Raw genomic sequence first — 19,321 nt, 5'->3', positions numbered from 1 at the left:
ATCCCTGAAATTGATAATGAACATTCCATAATTTTAAGCGAAAAAGCCATGTAAAAATTTTAAAGTTAAAATTTTAAATACCCGCCGTGATATTATGTTGAAAAATTTTAAAATCTTTAAACCCAACCCAAAAAAGAAGTACCTGTTTTTTATTTTTAAAAATATTTTAGTCAATAGAAAAAACAATTCATTTTAATTAAAAACCCCCAAAAATTACCTGAGTGGTAATTAGCAATGTATCACGACTCCCTAGGCTCTAAAAAAAAATCCCTTCAACGGGGCAATTCTACCCTTACCCAACCTTTCCTGTTACACTATATAAATTTTAGATTTCATTAAAAAAATTTTTTTCATAAAACCACAGGGAGCTACCTTCATCACAAGAATATGATAAAAATTGATAATAAAATTGCATTTCCTAGATATGCTCTTGGAACATATATACAACAAAATATTACATAATGCAAAGTTAGTCCAAAAAGACAACTCTGAATTTTTATTTACACACCCAAACACAAAAAAATGGGTCAAAGACAGAAAAGGCTGGGTTGCATATGTATACAAAATATCACGAGGCTGTGATGTTACGAAAAAAAATTTCCATTGACCCATTAATGTCGAAAATTTAATTCAGTAGGTAAACAGGAAGTGGATTAGCTACACACCTAAAATCGAATCCCACAGTATGGGACCATGTGTCAATGCTGTATGCCAAATATCAAGAGGCTGTGATTAGAAGTTTCTGAGAAAAATGTTACGAAAATTTCCTACCATTGACCATTAATTCGAACAGGAAGTGGATGAGCTGCAGACTTGAAATCAAATCCCACAGTATATATCAAGAGGCTGTGATAAGTAGTTACTGAGAAAACTGTTACGAAAATTTCCTACCATTGACCATTAATGTAAAAAAATCTAACTAATTTAACTAAGTGGATAAACAGGAAGTGGATGAGCGACAGACCTGAAATCAAATCCCACGGTATGGGACAATGTGTCAATGCTGTATGCCAAATATCAAGAGGCTGTGATAAGTAGTTGCTGAGAAAACTGTTACGAAAATTTCCTACCATTGACCATTTATGTCAAAAAATCTAACTAATTTAACTAAGTGGATAAACAGGAAGTGGATGATCGACAGACCTGAAATCAAATCCCACGGTATGGGACAATGTGTCAATGCTGTATGCCAAATATCAAGAGACTGTGATAAGTAGTTGCTGAGAAAACTGTTACGAAAATTTCCTACCATTGACTATTAATGTCAAAAAATCTAACTAATTTAACTAAGTGGATAAACAGGAAGTGGATAAGCGACAGACCTGAAATCAAATCCCACAGTATGGGATCATGTGTCAATGCTGTATGCCAAATATCAAGAGGCTGTGATAAGTAGTTGCTGAGAAAACTGTTACGAAAATTTCCTACCATTGACCATTAATGTCAAAAAATCTAACTAATTTAACTAAGTGGATAAACAGGAAGTGGATGAGCGACAGACCTGAAATCAAATCCCACGGTATGGGACAATGTGTCAATGCTGTATGCCAAATATCAAGACACTGTGATAAGTAGTTGATGAGAAAACTGTTACGAAAATTTCCTACCATTGACCATTAATGTCAAAAAATCTAACTAATTTAACTAAGTGGATAAACAGGAAGTGGATGAGCGACAAACCTGAAATCAAATCCCACAGTATGGGACCATGTGTCAATGCTGTATGCCAAATATCAAGAGGCTGTGATAAGTAATTGCTGAGAAAACTGTTACGAAAATTTCCTACCATTGACCATTAATGTCGAAAAATCTAACTAATTTAACTAAGTGGATAAACAGGAAGTGGATGAGCGACAGACCTGAAATCAAATCCCACAGTATGGGACCATGTGTCAATGCTGTATGCCAAATATCAAGAGGCTGTGATAAGTAGTTGCTGAGAAAACTGTTACGAAAATTACCTACCATTGACCATTAATGTCGAAAAATCTAACTAATTTAACTAAGTGGATTAACAGGAAGTGGATGAGCGACAGACCTGAAATCAAATCCCACAGTATGGGACCATGTGTCAATGCTGTATGCCAAATATCAAGAGGCTGTGATAAGTAGTTGCTGAGAAAACTGTTACGAAAATTTCCTACCATTGACCATTAATGTCGAAAAATCTAACTAATTTAACTAAGTGGATAAACAGGAAGTGGATGAGCGACAGACCTGAAATCAAATCCCACAGTATGGGACCATGTGTCAATGCTGTATGCCAAATATCAAGAGGCTGTGATAAGTAGTTGCTGAGAAAACTGTTACGAAAATTTCCTACCATTGACCATTAATGTCAAAAAATCTAACTAATTTAACTAAGTGGATAAACAGGAAGTGGATGAGCGACAGATCTGAAATCAAATCCCACAGTATGGGACCATGTGTCAATGCTGTATGCCAAATATCAAGAGGCTGTGATAAGTAGTTGCTGAGAAAACTGTTACGAAAGTTTTTTTCCCCGCCCGCCCGCCGCCGGACGCCCGCCCGCCCGCCGCCCAACATTCACCATACTATAACCCGGATTTGCACCAGTGCAACCCGGCCAACAATTAAGTTGACCCATCTGTGTCTAAATTTCTACTCCAGATTCTGAAATTTCTTATTCAGTGTACTGGCTTTCAGGGGAAAGGTATAAATTTAGGTATAAATTTAGTCAATGATTAGTCAGCATTAATGTTTTGTATCTTGGTGTGAAAGGTTTATGGACAACATAAACCATATGTTTGACACCTTCCCATCTACCTAAACCCAGCCCAGCCATTTGCCAATCATATAACATATCCAGGATTTTCAAAATTGAAAAAACTGTTTAAAAATGGTAAACATTTTAATTTAAAATTTTCACATCTGTACCCTATTTAATTAATGCAAATGGTATTTTAATCAATACATTTATCTTTAAGAAACATTTTGAAATATGGTCAATTATGAGGAAAATGTTTTTTCCAACATTTTCTCTCATGTTACCTAAAATATTCATCATATAAGCTTAACCATATGGCTTACCTCAGATTCTGACATGTGCCAAAGTGCAACACCGCCATCCCTGATAAAACAACATACAAGGTATTAATTTGTCATGCCTTTCTTTTTAAATTTTGTTTAGCAAAATTAAAGAATAGAACCAAATAGGCTACACGTATATGACAAACTTGAGTAAACAGAAATTTAGATCACAGTTTACCTAATGGTAAGGCTATTTTTGACTCAAGTCAAGTGTCTTGATTAATAAAACATTTTGATTCATTTTTGACATAATTCGAGCCTTATTTTACCTGAAGGGTATACAACAATCAATGCTCAATACATGTATTAGTTATCTGTGTTAACATTTATATTCAAAACAAGGGAACCCAATAGCTGGTCAATTTTGACGCCCTAGGCATAAAACTTTAGTAGAAGACATCTAGAATATATCAAAATCACATAGTATTTTAGTTATCAAGACAGAAAATTTTAAAGTGTTCTTCATATATGCAAACATAGGGCCATATAACCTGTCAAAATATTTATAATAATATCCTGTAGTTACAACGTATTCATGTATACTTTCAGACTGGCAGTTAAAGGGCTAATGCCTTGCCCAGTTATAGCATATATTATTTCCTGAACTATAACATTTCAGGTTCCAAAAAGGTGTACAAAATCATATAAGCTAATTGCAGATATTTAGAGATACCTCACCTGAAGAAGAAAGCTTCTCTTGGTTGGCCGTTGACCTGGTATTTAGCTGTTATCATTATCCCTTCTATTATATCTGAAAGTCACATTTCAAAAACAATTACTTCTTTACTTGAGCAAAGGTATTAACATATGTTCATTTCTTATGTTTGACCAATAATTAAGAACATTTTGTCTCGCATTTTATATAATTATATATGAAAGAAAGTCATAAACGGGAAAATATCCATAGAAATATGACATGAAAAATCAGCATGCCACAGTCGGGACTTGAACCCATGTCTCTGGATTGCCGGTCCAATATGCTTACCACTACACTACAGTGGCAGTTGCCTTTAGCAGAGAGCTATTTATAGCTTACTTTTACTGCAGTTGGCTGAATCAGTAACTGTTTCATATTATTTTTTGATGGCAAACACATATATAAAGGAGACTGTTTTTAAAATACTTCTCATTCAAAATATTTAAGTACATGTAAATATAATATTGTTTTAAAATTACTCTTACACAGTATGGTCAGCAGGAAAAGTATCTTATATTCTTAGTATTCATTGTAGCAAACATTTTACAGTATTGTTGTATCAGAATTGTTTTAAGCAGCTGATGTCAATTAAGATAGGCAATAGTTGTATTGTGGCCATTAAGTGGTTAAGATATCTGCATGACTACAGTCAAGTTTGTTAAACTACGACAGTGTTTTATTGAACTGGTCAACTTTCTATACGATACCTCTAGGAAGGTGTACAATATCATACACTCCTCCCGAAATTATCTCATTCCTCAGAGCCGTCAAGTTCAGTTCATCCCCCACTGCATAACACATTACATTCATATGATGAAAACCATCCTGAAATATTGAAAAACCAGCCTGAAATATTTCAACAATAATCTAAGATTTTATTCATTTTCCAACATCCTCCTATATAATGTAATATGTTTGCTTAGCAAAAGGCCCTGTCATTATTCACCTTATGCTGAAAAAACATGTGCATACGTACAGGCCTAGCTCTATACTGGTGACAAAAGCTTTTCACTTAAGGTTACAGATAGTTAAGTGTTAAATCAAAGGAAGTGAGTGAGGTATTATATATATATACATGTAATTATAAAAATAAAATGATAAATTGCTTAACTATTTACATCAACAGTCTGTTTCTTCCTAGCAACACGTCTTGATGGTATTGGCTTTGACACTGATACTTTTGTTGTTATGTCTGCCTGTGTTGCATAACCTCTTGCGTGATAGCCCATCATTTGCATACTTCGGTAAAGTCTATTCAAAGAATTTTTTGATAATGCATTATCTTTTATACTGCTTGATAGAAGGAGATGATTCCTTGTATTTCTCAACATCTGTGGGATAAACTGCCCATGATTGTGTTTACACCAAGAACAAACATTCAACGCTTGTTTAGACTTGGGAATGGAATATTGTCTCTTTAACAATGTGGTAACTGGCTGCTCTTGTGTCAATGTCTTGAAATATCTATTTGCTGTGTAACGTTTCTGTAGGTCTTTCATCCGCATCAATCTATTTTTAGGAAACATCACTGCTCCTCTCAATGATTTTGTTGCAAACATCTTGATAATTTAACCTTTACCCACTGTGTTCTTCGGAATAAATTCCTGCAATTAAAAATGGCTGCTTTAGCAGTACACGAAACATTTTTATTGGAAATCAGGAGCTTGTCTAATAGGAAGAGATTATCTATATATTATATACAGAATACAAAGATTATCTATATATTACATACAGAATACAAAGATTATCTATATATTGTATACAGAATACAAAGATTATCTATATATTGTATACAGAATACAAAGATTATCTATATATTATATGCAGAATACAAAGATTATCTATATATTACATACAGAATACAAAGATTATCTATATATTGTATACAGAATACACAGATTATCTATATATTACATACAGAATACACAGATTATCTATATATTATATACAGAATACAAAGATTATCTATATATAATAATTATGCAGAATACAAAGATTATCTATATATTACATACAGAATACAAAGATTATCTATATATTATATACAGAATACAAAGATTATCTATATATTATATACAGACAACAAAGACTATCTATATATCATATACAGACAACAAAGATTATACAGAATACAAAGATTATACAGAATACAAAGATTATCTATATATTATATACAGAATACAAAGATTATCTATATATTATATGCAGAATACAAATATTATCTATATATTATATACAGACAACAAAGACTATCTATATATCATATACAGACAACAAAGATTATACAGAATACAAAGATTATACAGAATACAAAGATTATCTATATATTATATACAGAATACAAAGATTATCTATATATTGTATACAGAATACAAAGATTATCTATATATTGTATACAGAAAACAAAGATTATCTATATATCATATACAGACAACAAAGATTATACAGAATACAAAGATTATACAGAATACAATTCAATTCAATATTTTATTTGGCATTAAACTATATATAGCATATAGCCATTATTACATAATATAGGTAAAGTGTAAGACATGTTACAATAAATTGTTCATAAAACAGTACAAAATGTTTTCAGAGAAGTTACATACCTTCATGAGAATTAGCTATTAACAATATGAGATATATACTTAACATTGAAATAAATTGTTATTGTTGTCCATATGAATATATATGTATACAAATACAGTCATACAATATGTTTTCAGATATGTTATTTACGGTATGTCTTTATTTAGATCTAACAATATAAAAGTTAATCAGAATTTCTTATTTTAAGTGAAAAATATAAATATCTTGACAAATTATTAAGTTCTTTTTCATTTTTAGATGACATTAAAGTTTCCATTTTTTGAAGTGTAGGCCAACGGCAAAAATATGGTTTTAAAAATTTCTTACGAAGGTTATAATATTTTGGACAAACGAGTAAAAAATGGAATTCGTTTTCAATGACATGCATATTGCACTGTTGACATAGTCTATTTCCTCTTGGAACTCCGTTGTGCCTACCAATTTCAATTTCTAGATTATGTGATGATAGCCGAAATTGCGTCAGTTGTACTCTGTATTTATTTATATTTACACAATTTAAGTATTTTTCAAATTCCAGTTCGTACTTATACATACTGTATGATTGTAATTTACTTGAATTATTTATTTCTGAATACCAAGTTTGTTTATATATATCTAATATTCTATTCTTTATTATTTGAAATGATATATTAATTTCGTTTTGCTGTAGCCATAGGAAAGAAAAACCTATTTCGTCAAGTATTTTTTTTATTTGATATGCCCAATTTTTCCCCGTTATATGATATGTTATTATTGACATCTTCTTTCATGACATTATACATTTTTCTTATTAATGAATTATTTTCTGAGCTCAAAATTTTTAACCAATATTTAATCATAATAATTTTACAGTGTATTCTCATCGGATACCGTCCCAGTTCTCCGTAAAGACCAGCTAGATTCGTTGATTAACGCTAAGTGTCTTTCGTAAAAATTTACAATGTATACGCTCAATATCTTTACCCTCGTAATTGCCTATTATTTCGGCGCCATAATTTAGGATTGATCCCACCAAAGAATCAAATAGTTTACATTTTTCTTGTGTAGATAGGTCTATTTGATTAAAAACAATAAATAAATTATGTAAAGCAAATAACGAATGTTGAGCAAGCTTCTTTTGTGTACGATGCATGTGACCGTTTTTGAATAAAGTAATTCCTAGATATTTGAATGATGTCACTACTTCGAGTGGGATATTATTAAAAAGAAAAGTGTATGCAGTATGACGACCTTGTTCGAAAATCATGAATTTTGTTTTGTTAGTGTTAACATTAAATTCCAACTATTGCAATAATTTTGAAGATCATTAAGTAATGACTGTAGCGCTTCCGGCGAATGTGCAAATAGTAAGGCATCAGTGGCAAAAAGAAGTATGAACAGCTTTAATTCATCGAGAGTAAAAATGTCGCCAATATTATCGTCGAAACTGTTTAATATATCATTTACAAAGAATAAAAATAATAGACTGGAGCTGGGATCTCCCTGTTTTGCGCCGATGTTTGATTCAAAAAAGGGTGAAACGCATTTATTATATCTTACAGCTGCTTTAACAGTATTATACATACATTGGATAGCTTAAATGAATTTAGAACCTGCCCTTTCGTTAACAAGTTTTTGAAATATAAATGATCTTTCTAATTTGTCAAAGCATTTTTCAAAATCTATGAATGCACAGTATAGTTTTTTACGAGAGCATAATGTTTTATTAATAATAGCTTGTAGAAGAAAAATACAGTCGACTGTTGATTTTCCCTTCTGAAATCCATATTGATTATCGATGATTTTGTTATATTTGGTAGACCATTTTGTAAGACGATTTAGTAAGACTTGAGAATATATTTTTGCAATGATATTTATAAGTGTTATCCCTCTGTAATTTTTTGCTTCATTAATGTCCCCTCCCTTAAAAATTGGTACTATGATTCCTGACCCCCAGGATGTTGGGTATTCTCCAGATTCAAAAATTCTGTTAAATAATTCTAGTATTATCTGTGAAATAAAAGGAAATGAGTGTTTGTATATTTCCGCGATTAGTGTATCAGGACCACTACTTTTATTATCATTTTGTGAATAGATCGCTTCTTTTATTTCTGACATAGTTATTTTACAATCAAGGTCTTCATCATAATTACCACTGAGTTCCTCATCTATCAAATGTGTATTATCTGAATAATATAAACTTTTGAAAAAATTATACAACTCGTCAATATCAAGATTTTCTGCTGTTGGCTGAGATTTAGAGTATTGTTCTTTAATTTTTTTCCAAAATTGACGAGGCTGAGATTTGCTTAAAATATTAAGATTGTTTTTTTCTTTTAAATTATACTTATACTTTTGTATGCGTTTGATCTTGTTATAATTGTTTTTTGCATTCACAAACTCTTGTCTATAGTTTATATTAGATTTGTTTTTAACAAAAACATTCCTTGCTTTTTTAAATTCTTTTCTTGCGGTGAAACAGTCCGAGTTGAACCATGGTTTTTTATTATAATTGTTTGTTTTAGTTTTATATGTACTTCCAAAAACTTTGTGAGAACAGTCATTCAATACCTGAGTGAAAGAATACAAAAATTATCTATATATTATATACAGAATACAAAGATTATCTATATATTATATGCAGAATACAAAGATTATCTATATATTACATACAGAATACAAAGATTATCTATATATTATATACAGAATACAAAGATTATCTATATATTATATACAGAATACAAAGATTATCTATATATTATATACAGAATACAAAGATTATCTATATATTATATACAGAATACAAAGATTATCAATATATTATATACAGAATACAAAGATTATCTATATATTATATACAGAATACAAAGATTATCTATATATTACATACAGAATACAAAGATTATCAATATATCATATACAGAATACAAAGATTATCTATATATTACATACAGAATACAAAGATTATCAATATATCATATACAGAATACAAAGATTATCTATATATTATATACAGAATACACAGATTATCTATATATTATATACAGAATACAAAGATTATCAATATATTATATACAGAATACAAAGATTATCTATATATTATATACAGAATACAAAGATTATCTATATATTGTATACAGAATACAAAGATTATCTATATATTGTATACAGAATACAAAGATTATCTATATATTGTATACAGAATACAAAGATTATCAATATATTATATACAGAATACAAAGATTATCTATATATTATATACAGAATACAAAGATTATCAATATATTATATACAGAATACAAAGATTATCTATATATTACATACAGAATACACAGATTATCTATATATTATATGCAGAATACAAAGATTATCAATATATTATATAGAATACAAAGATTATCTATATATTATATACAGAATACAAAGATTATCTATATATTGTATACAGAATACAAAGATTATCTATATATTATATGCAGAATACAAAGATTATCTATATATTATATACAGAATACAAAGATTATCTATATATTACATACAGAATACAAAGATTATCTATATATTATATACAGAATACACAGATTATCTATATATTATATGCAGAATACAAAGATTATCTATATATTATATACAGAATACAAAGATTATCAATATACTATATACAGAATACAAAGATTATCTATATATTATATGCAGAATACAAAGATTATCTATATATTATATACAGAATACAAAGATTATCAATATACTATATACAGAATACAAAGATTATCTATATATTATATACAGAATACAAAGATTATCAATATATCATATACAGAATACAAAGATTATCTATATATTACATACAGAATACAAAGATTATCTATATATTATATACAGAATACAAAGATTATCTATATATTGTATACAGAATACAAAGATTATCTATATATTACATACAGAATACAAAGATTATCTATATATTATATACAGAATACAAAGATTATCTATAGAATACAAAGATTATCTATATATTATATACAGAATACAAAGATTATCTATATATTATATACAGAAAACAAAGATTATCTATATATTATATGCAGAATACAAAGATTATCTATATATTATATACAGACAATAGAGCTGTCATTGATTCAGTGCAAAGCATATCAACGATATATCAATATCAAGTAACTAAAATCAACGATACACCGATATATCGATAATATCCTATACTCACTTGTCTGTCATTCATTTTCATACCTGTTTCAATGATTTCAGTCAAAAACATGTTCTGTACAGTGTCTTGTCCACTGCATGATTTTTTCTAGACAATATTTTTTGTCACCATTGCTATGAAATAATTCCACTATATAACAAAAGCATCACATTTGATATAAATAATTGTTTCTGCATATATTTTGGGTGAATTGTATAATTTCTAGACATTTAATTAATAAGTCAAAAGTATCGATTTTTTAAAATTTGTATTGATTATTGATCGACAAAAAAATATCAACGATACATCGATATTGATGACAGCTCTAACAGACAACAAAGATTATCTATATATTATATGCAGAATACAAAGATTATCTATATATTATATACAGAATACAAAGATTATCTATATATTATATGCAGAATACAAAGATTATCTATATAGTATATGCAGGAAACAAAGATTATCTATATATTACATATAGAGTACAAATTTTAAACAATGTGATTATCTTGGCAGCTGTGTGAAATACTGTATAAAAAGTTGTTTTGAATAATATGCAGCCAGAGCAACTCTACCACCAAAACTTTGGTGGTTCTAGTGGTGTACAGGGGGTATGCTCCCCCAGAAATTTTTTGTTTAAGGATGCCCTTTGGGGTGTTTCCCTGGCACGTATTTGGCACAGTTTACAGTCTGCCGCTAGTACATGTTATTTTGGCATATATCAATGATTGTTTTTACAAAGATCTGTGCATTGTAAGTTTAAAGAATAAAAGGTTGACTACATTTTGCATAACAGACTTACAGTTGTACACAAAATATGAATAATCAATATTTGACAAATGAAAAATAAACAATAACTGATGTTGTTACAATTCTTCAGTTTTATTTTTATCTGAAAATTATACATAAACAAATACAAGAAGTATTATATACAAGAACAGTAGTATGGAGATTGTGTTCACAATGGTATGCCGGTATGCTTAATTATCAATTGATCAGAGTCTCATGTTATGTGAATTTTCCAAAAACACAATGCCATTGTACATTTTGGAAATGAAAAAGAGTTTGGTTGATTTTGTTACAATGGAACTGTGTTACACATCCTGATATTTTAATATTTTAAACTATTTGTACCAAAATATTTGTATGTGAACAGCTGTAAAATTAAAAAAAATGTGATGTTCTATTTTGTATATACACATAATTATATATAAACAGTAAAGTGTCCAAAGCCATGCCTATGTCATTTAATGCCAATTAAGATAACTTCACACTTAACTTTTAGTAACCCTACATGTACCTGGTCAATTAACAGCATCCTGTTGTTTAGCATCATGTTTATATATTAATAATGGTGCATAAGGGGCAAGTTGAATATCAAATTGCTAAACATTGACACATGTCTTTTTTTGTTATTTTGTTGTTGTTTTTCCCCCGCTAAGGACCATACATTTGTGGCCAAAATATTCCAACCGTCAATGACGGGAAACGGACAAAAGCCCTCCCAGACAAAAGCCCTCCTGTCAAAAAATGACAAGGCAGACAAAAGCCCTCCCGTGAAAATGACAGGGCAGACAAAAGCCCTCCCGTTAAAATAACAGGGCGGACAAAAGCCCTCCCATGAAAATGACAGGGCAGACAAAAGCCCTCCCGTAACAAAAATAAATATGTATGTTGAATACCTGTATTTTTTTCAATGCACTCAACATATCAAAATTGTTACATATATTATTTGTTGTTTTCAATTGGCCTAAGTATGTGTATGAGCTAGAACCACATTTTACTCTGAATATACCTTCCTGAAATGTTCCAACAAGGTAACTTTTTACACAAATGTCGTTAAAAACAAAGTCACTTTTAAAAGTAATTGACTCAATTTACATGGCACATTATAAAATGTCTTTAACTTTTTTTAATTTATATAATTTTAACTTGTTTTCATCATTTATTACTCTACTAATATTAACTTCACATAGGAGTAATCCGTCATAACTACGTGAATAAATATGCACTTACAGATTTTAGCATGCCTCTCAGGAATGTGCTCAAGCTCATACAAACACGCTTATGCCAATGGAAAACAAAAATATTCATGATTACAATTTTAATATGTTGAGTGCATTGAAAAGAAAATATAAACTATTCAACGTACATATATGTATTTGCTGCGGGAGGGCTTTTGTCTGCCCTGTTATTTTCACGGGAGGGCTTTTGTCCGCTAAGTCATTTTTACGGGAGGGCTTTTGTCTGCCCTGTCATTTTCACGGGAGGGCTTTTGTCTGCCTTGTCAATTTCACGGGAGGGCTTTTTTCAGCCTTGTCACTTTTTGACGGGAGGGATTTTGTCCGGGAGGGCTTTTGTACTACACTCGTCAACGACGGCCTTGTAAATGTAAATATTTTATCAAAAATTACTAAAAATAAAACAAATAATAAGGGAAGGGGTAAAGTGTCTAACTGATTTGTGGGTGTGAAGTGTTCTCAAAATTTGAGGCTCAAAGTGCCAAGGGGGTAGTGTCTTGTTCCCTTGAGAATAGGGTTGATATAAACTGATATAAAAAACAGAACTGCAAACTAATCTAATTATCTATTGATAATCAAAGTATGCCTAGCAACACACAACTGAAAGTTTAAAGCTGAAATCCTGGATCTGCTTCTTGATAATACACCCCATTCACTATTGATTTATTAGGACTATCTGTCAGCGACAGGACTAATTGCACGGGAGAAGCTAAAGTGATCACCAATATGGGACAAATTGCATCATTTTAACTGTTTCAAACGTTTGATTGTTATATACAGTGAACTTTCCGGATGAATACTTGCATGACAATTATCACAACGAAATAGACTGTGAGTGCAATATTTTTGTCAATTAAAACTAAAAGCAAATGCCACAGAAAGTGCAAATCTATCGATAAAAATAATCTAGTTAGAAATAAATATCCGGCTACCATACAAGTACAACATAAATGCAATTACAATTCATTAACAGCTGGATATTTGAGAACAATGTCTTGCAAAAAAATCTTACTTTCAGCAAAAGTGTTCTTTTATCAATTTTATTTAATTAATTAAAACAAAACGCTAAAATGTTAAATTTTAGTAGGATTTTTACCTTTACACCGTTAAAGATGAACGCAACTAAATATTTTACCTTGACAGGTCGTACATTACTAAATAATTTCCTTCCATTTTGGCATTGATCAGTGTGTTACACCAATGTGACTAAAGTTCTACTTATTTCTTACATGTATATCTGTCACGGGTCGTTTTATTTATTATGTTAATTGTTCATTTTGCCGTGCACTGTTCGTCATTTAGTCGCGGGAAATGTATTCTTAATGTCCGCGCATGCGTCGATTATCGTTTGTCTCCGTGGCGTCTGTTATCGTCTGCTATTGTATTGTATCGGATGGTTCCGTAACTACGCTTATGAGCGGAAATTCACGGAAACGGCCGAAACAATTCAACTATGTCTTTTTCTCGTGCAATTTTGTGAACTGTTTTTGTATGTCCAATCGTTTTGTACGTTGTATGAAAGAGTTTTGAGAGAAAGTTTTAGATTGGTTTTTAACATTTCCTTTCTTCCAAATTCCCGCGAACTTTCCTTCTTCACTTCACTTCGTCTTTATTCTCTTACGAGTTAAGATATACTATTCTACTTAGTACATAAATTCTTTAAGTTTATTTAATAGAATTTTTGGAAATAACTTATTATTAAGTTATTTATTGAGACGCTGTGGTAAGATTATTTTCATTTGATTCATTTACTTGAAATAATTCTTATTTACATCGTTCAATTGTTGTATTGTTGTATTTTATGTATGTTTTAATTAACTTGTATTATAATCATGTATTTATGTTTTTAGGCTTTATCTTCGTATTATATATTAAATTGACGAACCTACGCCAGGAGTGTATTATTAATTCTACCCTGTGACATTGGTGGCCAGTGTGGGGGTGACATATCTGATAACCACCTTTTATGTTTCGCCTTCATTATGATTCAGATTTCTCGAAAAAGCTATTTTTAGTCATGCAATCAAACTGGTTCAACATCACTAATTCCGCGTCATCACTTATTTCACAGTAATGGCATATTTTTTATGTGACCAGTGTTAAAATTGGTCAGAATTGACATATTTTATTCAAACACATAAACAACAAAGTTTTTGTGCAAAATATTTTAAATCTATAGATTTTTACTTAAAACAGAACAACATTTTACAAACTTCTGCAAAAATTTGTGCATACGTCTGAAACAATCATCATTTTCTAAATGTTCTTATTTGTTGAAAAAATGAATTTTGAGTTACAATGTAAAGATACTTTAAATATTTAAAATTATGCAAAATAACATGTAGAAATTTAAACTGAAACATGAAAAAAAAACACACAAAAAAAAAAACACCATTACCGCGATTTAAATGACAATTGACATACGTACTGTTTTCAAAATGGCCGAAATATGGTCTACGTCTGGCTCATTTAAACTGATTTTGACTAAATATATTGTTGTTTCCTTGTGCCATACAGCAGAAAATACCTATATGTTACAGCTTAATATGACAATTTTTGTACCAAAAACCTGTAAATGATGTCAAGCTGTAAAAATCGAAATATTGTATAGAATTCACAAAAGTTTATTATTCCTGTGGTCATATATACTGCGTTTCAGCACTTGAAGTGTATACATGTCTGATATCTAGAACGCACATTAATTATTTGAAATATTCACTAAATACATTCAGTGTTCTACTACGTAGTGTGTATAGCAATGTTTTGGCGTGATTTATTAAAACATTAGTTGCAAATATTTTCTTCTTTTCCTTTTAGGAACTTTTGTATGATATGTTTATTCTATGTACATATGTATATGTATTTTATACAGCTAAGCTCAGTAAGGAACGCATGGAATTTGTATTAAAGATGTTGCTGGTTCGATTCTCAGACAAGGCGAATTTCTCTGCGAGACTTGATTTCGGGCGTTGGCTTTAATATCTTATTGTCTCTGACCGCTGATTCAGAAATCACGTGTGATTAGTTTGTCTTTTAGAAATAAGAATAATGATAACTGGTTAGTTATCCCAGAAAACCGGTTAGGTGGACATACCACCAAGATATGATCAAATTTTGTTTAACAGAAACTCCTGTATTGCTTTATTCTCCTTAAATGACACTGTGCTGAACATGATAAATTCTTATTAAATAAAGTGCCTGTCTTACGGAAATCATTTACTGATTATCATGTGTTATCTTTATGAGTTTTCATTTAATGATAAACTGCATGTTCTTAACACCAAACGTGACTTTTATTGATATACTGATAAACTTCAATATATATTTTTTGCAGGTATCTTTTTGGGAGATTCATGTATGTGTGAATGAACGCCGAAGAAGCTTTTTCCAAAATCAGTCAGAACTACATAAACACGATTTTTCTAACGTTTCTTTTATTGAAAATTAAAGTTACCTATCAACAAGTAAAACTGATATTCTTCCTGGATCTAGTTATGACGTCACTGATATCATATCTATTGTCATTGTTTGTGAAGACAAATTCTAATATTCGGCAGAACAAGCATAATATACCATTACCTACTATCTGTCACCTGGAAATCCCTGATTCACTTATAAGAGATCGAGCAGTTTTTGTAATGGGCGACATACATGGCTGTCACGAGGAAATGTGTGAAATGATAGACAACGCTAAACGCATAGAAAATGATCCGATTTTCGTATTTGTAGGGGATCTAGTTAACAAAGGCCCAGACAGCGTCGAGGTTGTGCGTGCAATAAGAGAAATGTCCCTCAGTTGTAATGCTTTTGCCGTCCGTGGAAATCATGATGAAAGTGCTCTTAGCCAACACAGACATTTCAAACTTGACCCTGAGTATGAACTTCCAGATAAGTATCAATGGATAAAGGGATTAAACGACGATGATATTGATTTTTTAAATGCTCTACCTTATACCATATCAATACCGTGTCTCAATGCCTTGGTTGTACACGGCGGATTAGTTCCAGGAAAGCCACTAGATAGACAGAAATTGAATGACTTAACCAACATGAGAAATGTGATAGATGCCGGTGACCCTTTTGAAAGTGAAGGACTTATTGGATATAATAAATGTGACAAGGGAGTTGCTTGGGCTAACATGTGGCCCGGTCCTGAACACGTTTATTTTGGTCACGATGCCAGAAGAAAATTGCAGCTTGCACAATATGCGACAGGTCTCGATACGGGTTGTTGCTATGGAGAATTCTTAACGGGTGTGTTCGTAAATAAATCTCGCCAGCGCCTTACAGTAAATTCCAAACAAACATTTTCGTTTGATGAAGAATAAACAAAGATATTGTTTGAGTGAACATTTGTAAAAACATCAAACAACTCATTCCTTGTCTATTTACAGTTGACATATCATTTCTATGTATATTTTATTTTCGTTTACATGTGTTTACTTTAGGTATTGAAATTGGGTATGGATGATTGCTAAAACAGAATTTACATTCCAAAGTTTTCTACTGACACATTATTTCTTTGATTAGTTTTTGTGTCGCCTCTACGGAGTAGTGGCGACATATAGGGATCACTTCTCCGTCGTCTGTCTGTCCGTCCGTCTGCCCGTCCGTCACAAAACTTGTCCGGACTACTCCTCATAAACTACTGGTGCAATTTCATCCAATCTTTACAGGAATGATCAGTACCAAGTCTAGTTGTGCATATTGTCAGCATTTTCCGGTTCAATGATTTTTTGTCAGAGTTATGGCCCTTTAATAATTTTTATTTTTAAAGTTTGTCCGGACTACTTCTCTTATACCACTAATGCAATTTCAATGAAACTTTACAGGATTGATCTGTAGCTCAAGTCCTTGCGCATATTGCACGGGTTTTCCGGTTGAATGATTTTTGGCCGAGTTATGGCCCTTTGATAAAAAGGTGTTTTTTTCTGTGTGTTGCCAGATACAAAAAAGCTTGTCCGGACTACTCCTCATAAACTACTGGTGCAATTTTATCCAAACTTTACAGGAATGATCAGTACCAAGTCTACTTGTGCACTGTACGTCTGTCTGTCCGTCTGTCATAAAACTTGTCCCAACAAGAAATTGGCCATCATGAGGCGACACATATGTGATCACTGATCGCTCTTGCATTTGTTTGAATTTTTTGGGACTTTTTATGTTATCGTGTTGTACATGTGTGTCCGTCTGTCTGTCTGTTCGTCCGACCTTACGAAAAGATACTTATGTGGCTACAGAAAAAATAGGTAACTGTATTTTTTCATCGATGCTATTTATTCCTTAAGCTGTTATACAGATATTTCCCTTAATGTAACTTAAAGGTAAAACGGAGTAGCAAAGTACTGTCCCGTCTGTCCGACCGTTTGTCCGTTAACTAATGGTTTACGCAAAATACTTTTAATGGATTTCAATGATTGTGTTTATTATAGCAATATACAGGTAAAGTCCAATTTTTGCTATAATCAGTTTATTAAGTTTTATGCCCCTTTGAAGCAAATTGTCCGTGAAATTAATAGTCAGCAGGATAACGTTTGAGGAAGATTTCAATGATTGTGTTTATAGTTGACATGCATGTACGTTATAAATGTTATAAATGTCAAAATATGGATCAAGTTTGATTTTTTGTGCAATCAATTTATCATTGACAAAGTTATGCTCCTTTATATGCAAACAAGTAAATTCAATTATCTTCTATGGCTAATGTGCAATTTACTCAAAATATTGTTTTGCCAATTCAACGGAAAAGGGCATCATTAATTTAATAAGCTATATATCTATCTTAAAAGCATATTTTTGTCTCTGATACCTTCTTAAAATTTGCCCTCGGGCTTATGTTGCCCGATTCAGTGGAGCTCTCGTTTTAAATGATTTATGAAAAAGTATTTAGCACTGTACTAAAACAAAACAAGATTGCATTTGTAAAAAATGCCATGCCACCGCATAAATACAACACTAAATAGTAATGTAGGAACACATTTTTTTTGTTTCTATACAGATTGCCATAATGCATAGATCACTTATCTATCTGTTATTATAAGATTAGTACCTTTAGACAATAAGATTTTTATTTTTTTACTTTATGACATAGTGACTGAAAATCAATGATCCCCAGGGGCGGGGCCAATTTTGACCCCAGGGCTTTAATTTGAATAATCTTGCTAAAGGTTCACTACACAATGTTTACTGCAAAATGTCTCACCTCTAACCTTTGTCAATCGAGAAGATGATTTTTTAAAAAATTTACTATATACATGTAAGGAAAACCTATGACCCCGGGGCAGGGCTAGTTTTGACACTTGAGGCAAAATTTGAACAACTTTGGTAGAGTACCTATAGATGATATCATATACCAAATATCAAAGCTCTAAGCCTTGTACCTTCAGACAATAAGACTTTTTAATTTTTTACTATATGTACATAGTGAAAATCAATGACCCCCGGGAGTGAGGCCAATTTTGACCCCAGGGCTATAATTTGTTCAATCTTGCTAGAGGTTCACTACACAATGTTTCATGCAAAATATCTAACCTCTAGCCTTTGTCAATTAAGAGAAGATGATTTTTTAAGTTTTTACTATATACATATGAGGAAAACCTATGACCCTCGGGGCAGGGCTAATTTTGACACTATAGGCAAAATTTGAACAACTTTGGTAGAGTACCTATAGATAATAACACATACCAAATATCAAACCTCTAAGCCTTGTATCTTCAGACAATACGATTTTTTTATTTTTTTACTATATGAAAATCAATGACCCCCCAGGGCGGG

The 19,321-nt window shown here is 31.1% G+C and overlaps 2 protein-coding genes and 1 non-coding gene across 5 annotated transcripts; 1 reads left to right on the top strand and 2 right to left on the bottom strand.

Moving 5' to 3' along the window:
- Window positions 1-3,006: 3,006 nt before the first annotated feature.
- On the bottom strand, window positions 3,007-13,701 carry LOC132747185 (uncharacterized). 3 transcript variants are annotated; one of them, XM_060736516.1, is made up of 5 exons: window positions 13,644-13,701; window positions 4,867-5,352; window positions 4,456-4,573; window positions 3,730-3,802; window positions 3,007-3,091 (listed from the first exon to the last, which is right to left on the bottom strand). In XM_060736516.1, exons 2-5 carry the CDS (start codon window positions 5,305-5,307, stop codon window positions 3,025-3,027), a joined length of 699 nt encoding a protein of 232 aa, XP_060592499.1. In that variant the 5' UTR covers window positions 5,308-5,352; window positions 13,644-13,701; the 3' UTR covers window positions 3,007-3,024. The 3 variants fall into 3 exon arrangements, with proteins under 3 accessions (XP_060592499.1, XP_060592500.1, XP_060592501.1); XM_060736517.1 differs by lacking the exon at window positions 13,644-13,701 and adding an exon at window positions 13,508-13,636; XM_060736518.1 differs by lacking the exon at window positions 13,644-13,701 and adding an exon at window positions 13,146-13,243.
- Trnaa-ggc (transfer RNA alanine (anticodon GGC)) lies at window positions 3,982-4,053 on the bottom strand. The gene has a single exon. It is a non-coding gene; the product is annotated as a tRNA-Ala (tRNA).
- LOC132747183 (bis(5'-nucleosyl)-tetraphosphatase PrpE [asymmetrical]-like) lies at window positions 13,251-18,457 on the top strand. The gene is made up of 2 exons (XM_060736512.1): window positions 13,251-13,378; window positions 15,882-18,457. The coding sequence occupies exon 2, from the start codon at window positions 15,913-15,915 to the stop codon at window positions 16,873-16,875; it is 963 nt and encodes a 320-aa protein (XP_060592495.1). The 5' UTR covers window positions 13,251-13,378; window positions 15,882-15,912; the 3' UTR covers window positions 16,876-18,457.
- Window positions 18,458-19,321: the final 864 nt, after the last annotated feature.

Source organism: Ruditapes philippinarum, unplaced genomic scaffold (genome assembly GCF_026571515.1).
Source record: "Ruditapes philippinarum isolate M1 unplaced genomic scaffold, ASM2657151v2 ctg4079_1_1_1_1, whole genome shotgun sequence".
NCBI lineage: Eukaryota > Metazoa > Mollusca > Bivalvia > Venerida > Veneridae > Ruditapes > Ruditapes philippinarum.
This window is presented reverse-complemented; position numbering and strand designations above follow the sequence as displayed.

Bases quoted from the DNA above. Each gene is read 5' to 3' on its own strand.
- LOC132747185 (XM_060736516.1), bottom strand. From the start codon at position 5,307: ATGTTTGCAACAAAATCATTGAGAGGAGCAGTGATGTTTCCTAAAAAT. The intron at 4,574-4,866 runs GTAAATAGTTAA...TCAATATTTCAG, and splicing joins GGAAGAAACAGACTGTTGAT to GATGGTTTTCATCATATGAA. The intron at 3,803-4,455 runs GTATCGTATAGA...TGTGACTTTCAG, and splicing joins TATTGTACACCTTCCTAGAG to ATATAATAGAAGGGATAATG.
- LOC132747183 (XM_060736512.1), top strand. From the start codon at position 15,913: ATGAACGCCGAAGAAGCTTTTTCCAAAATCAGTCAGAACTACATAAAC.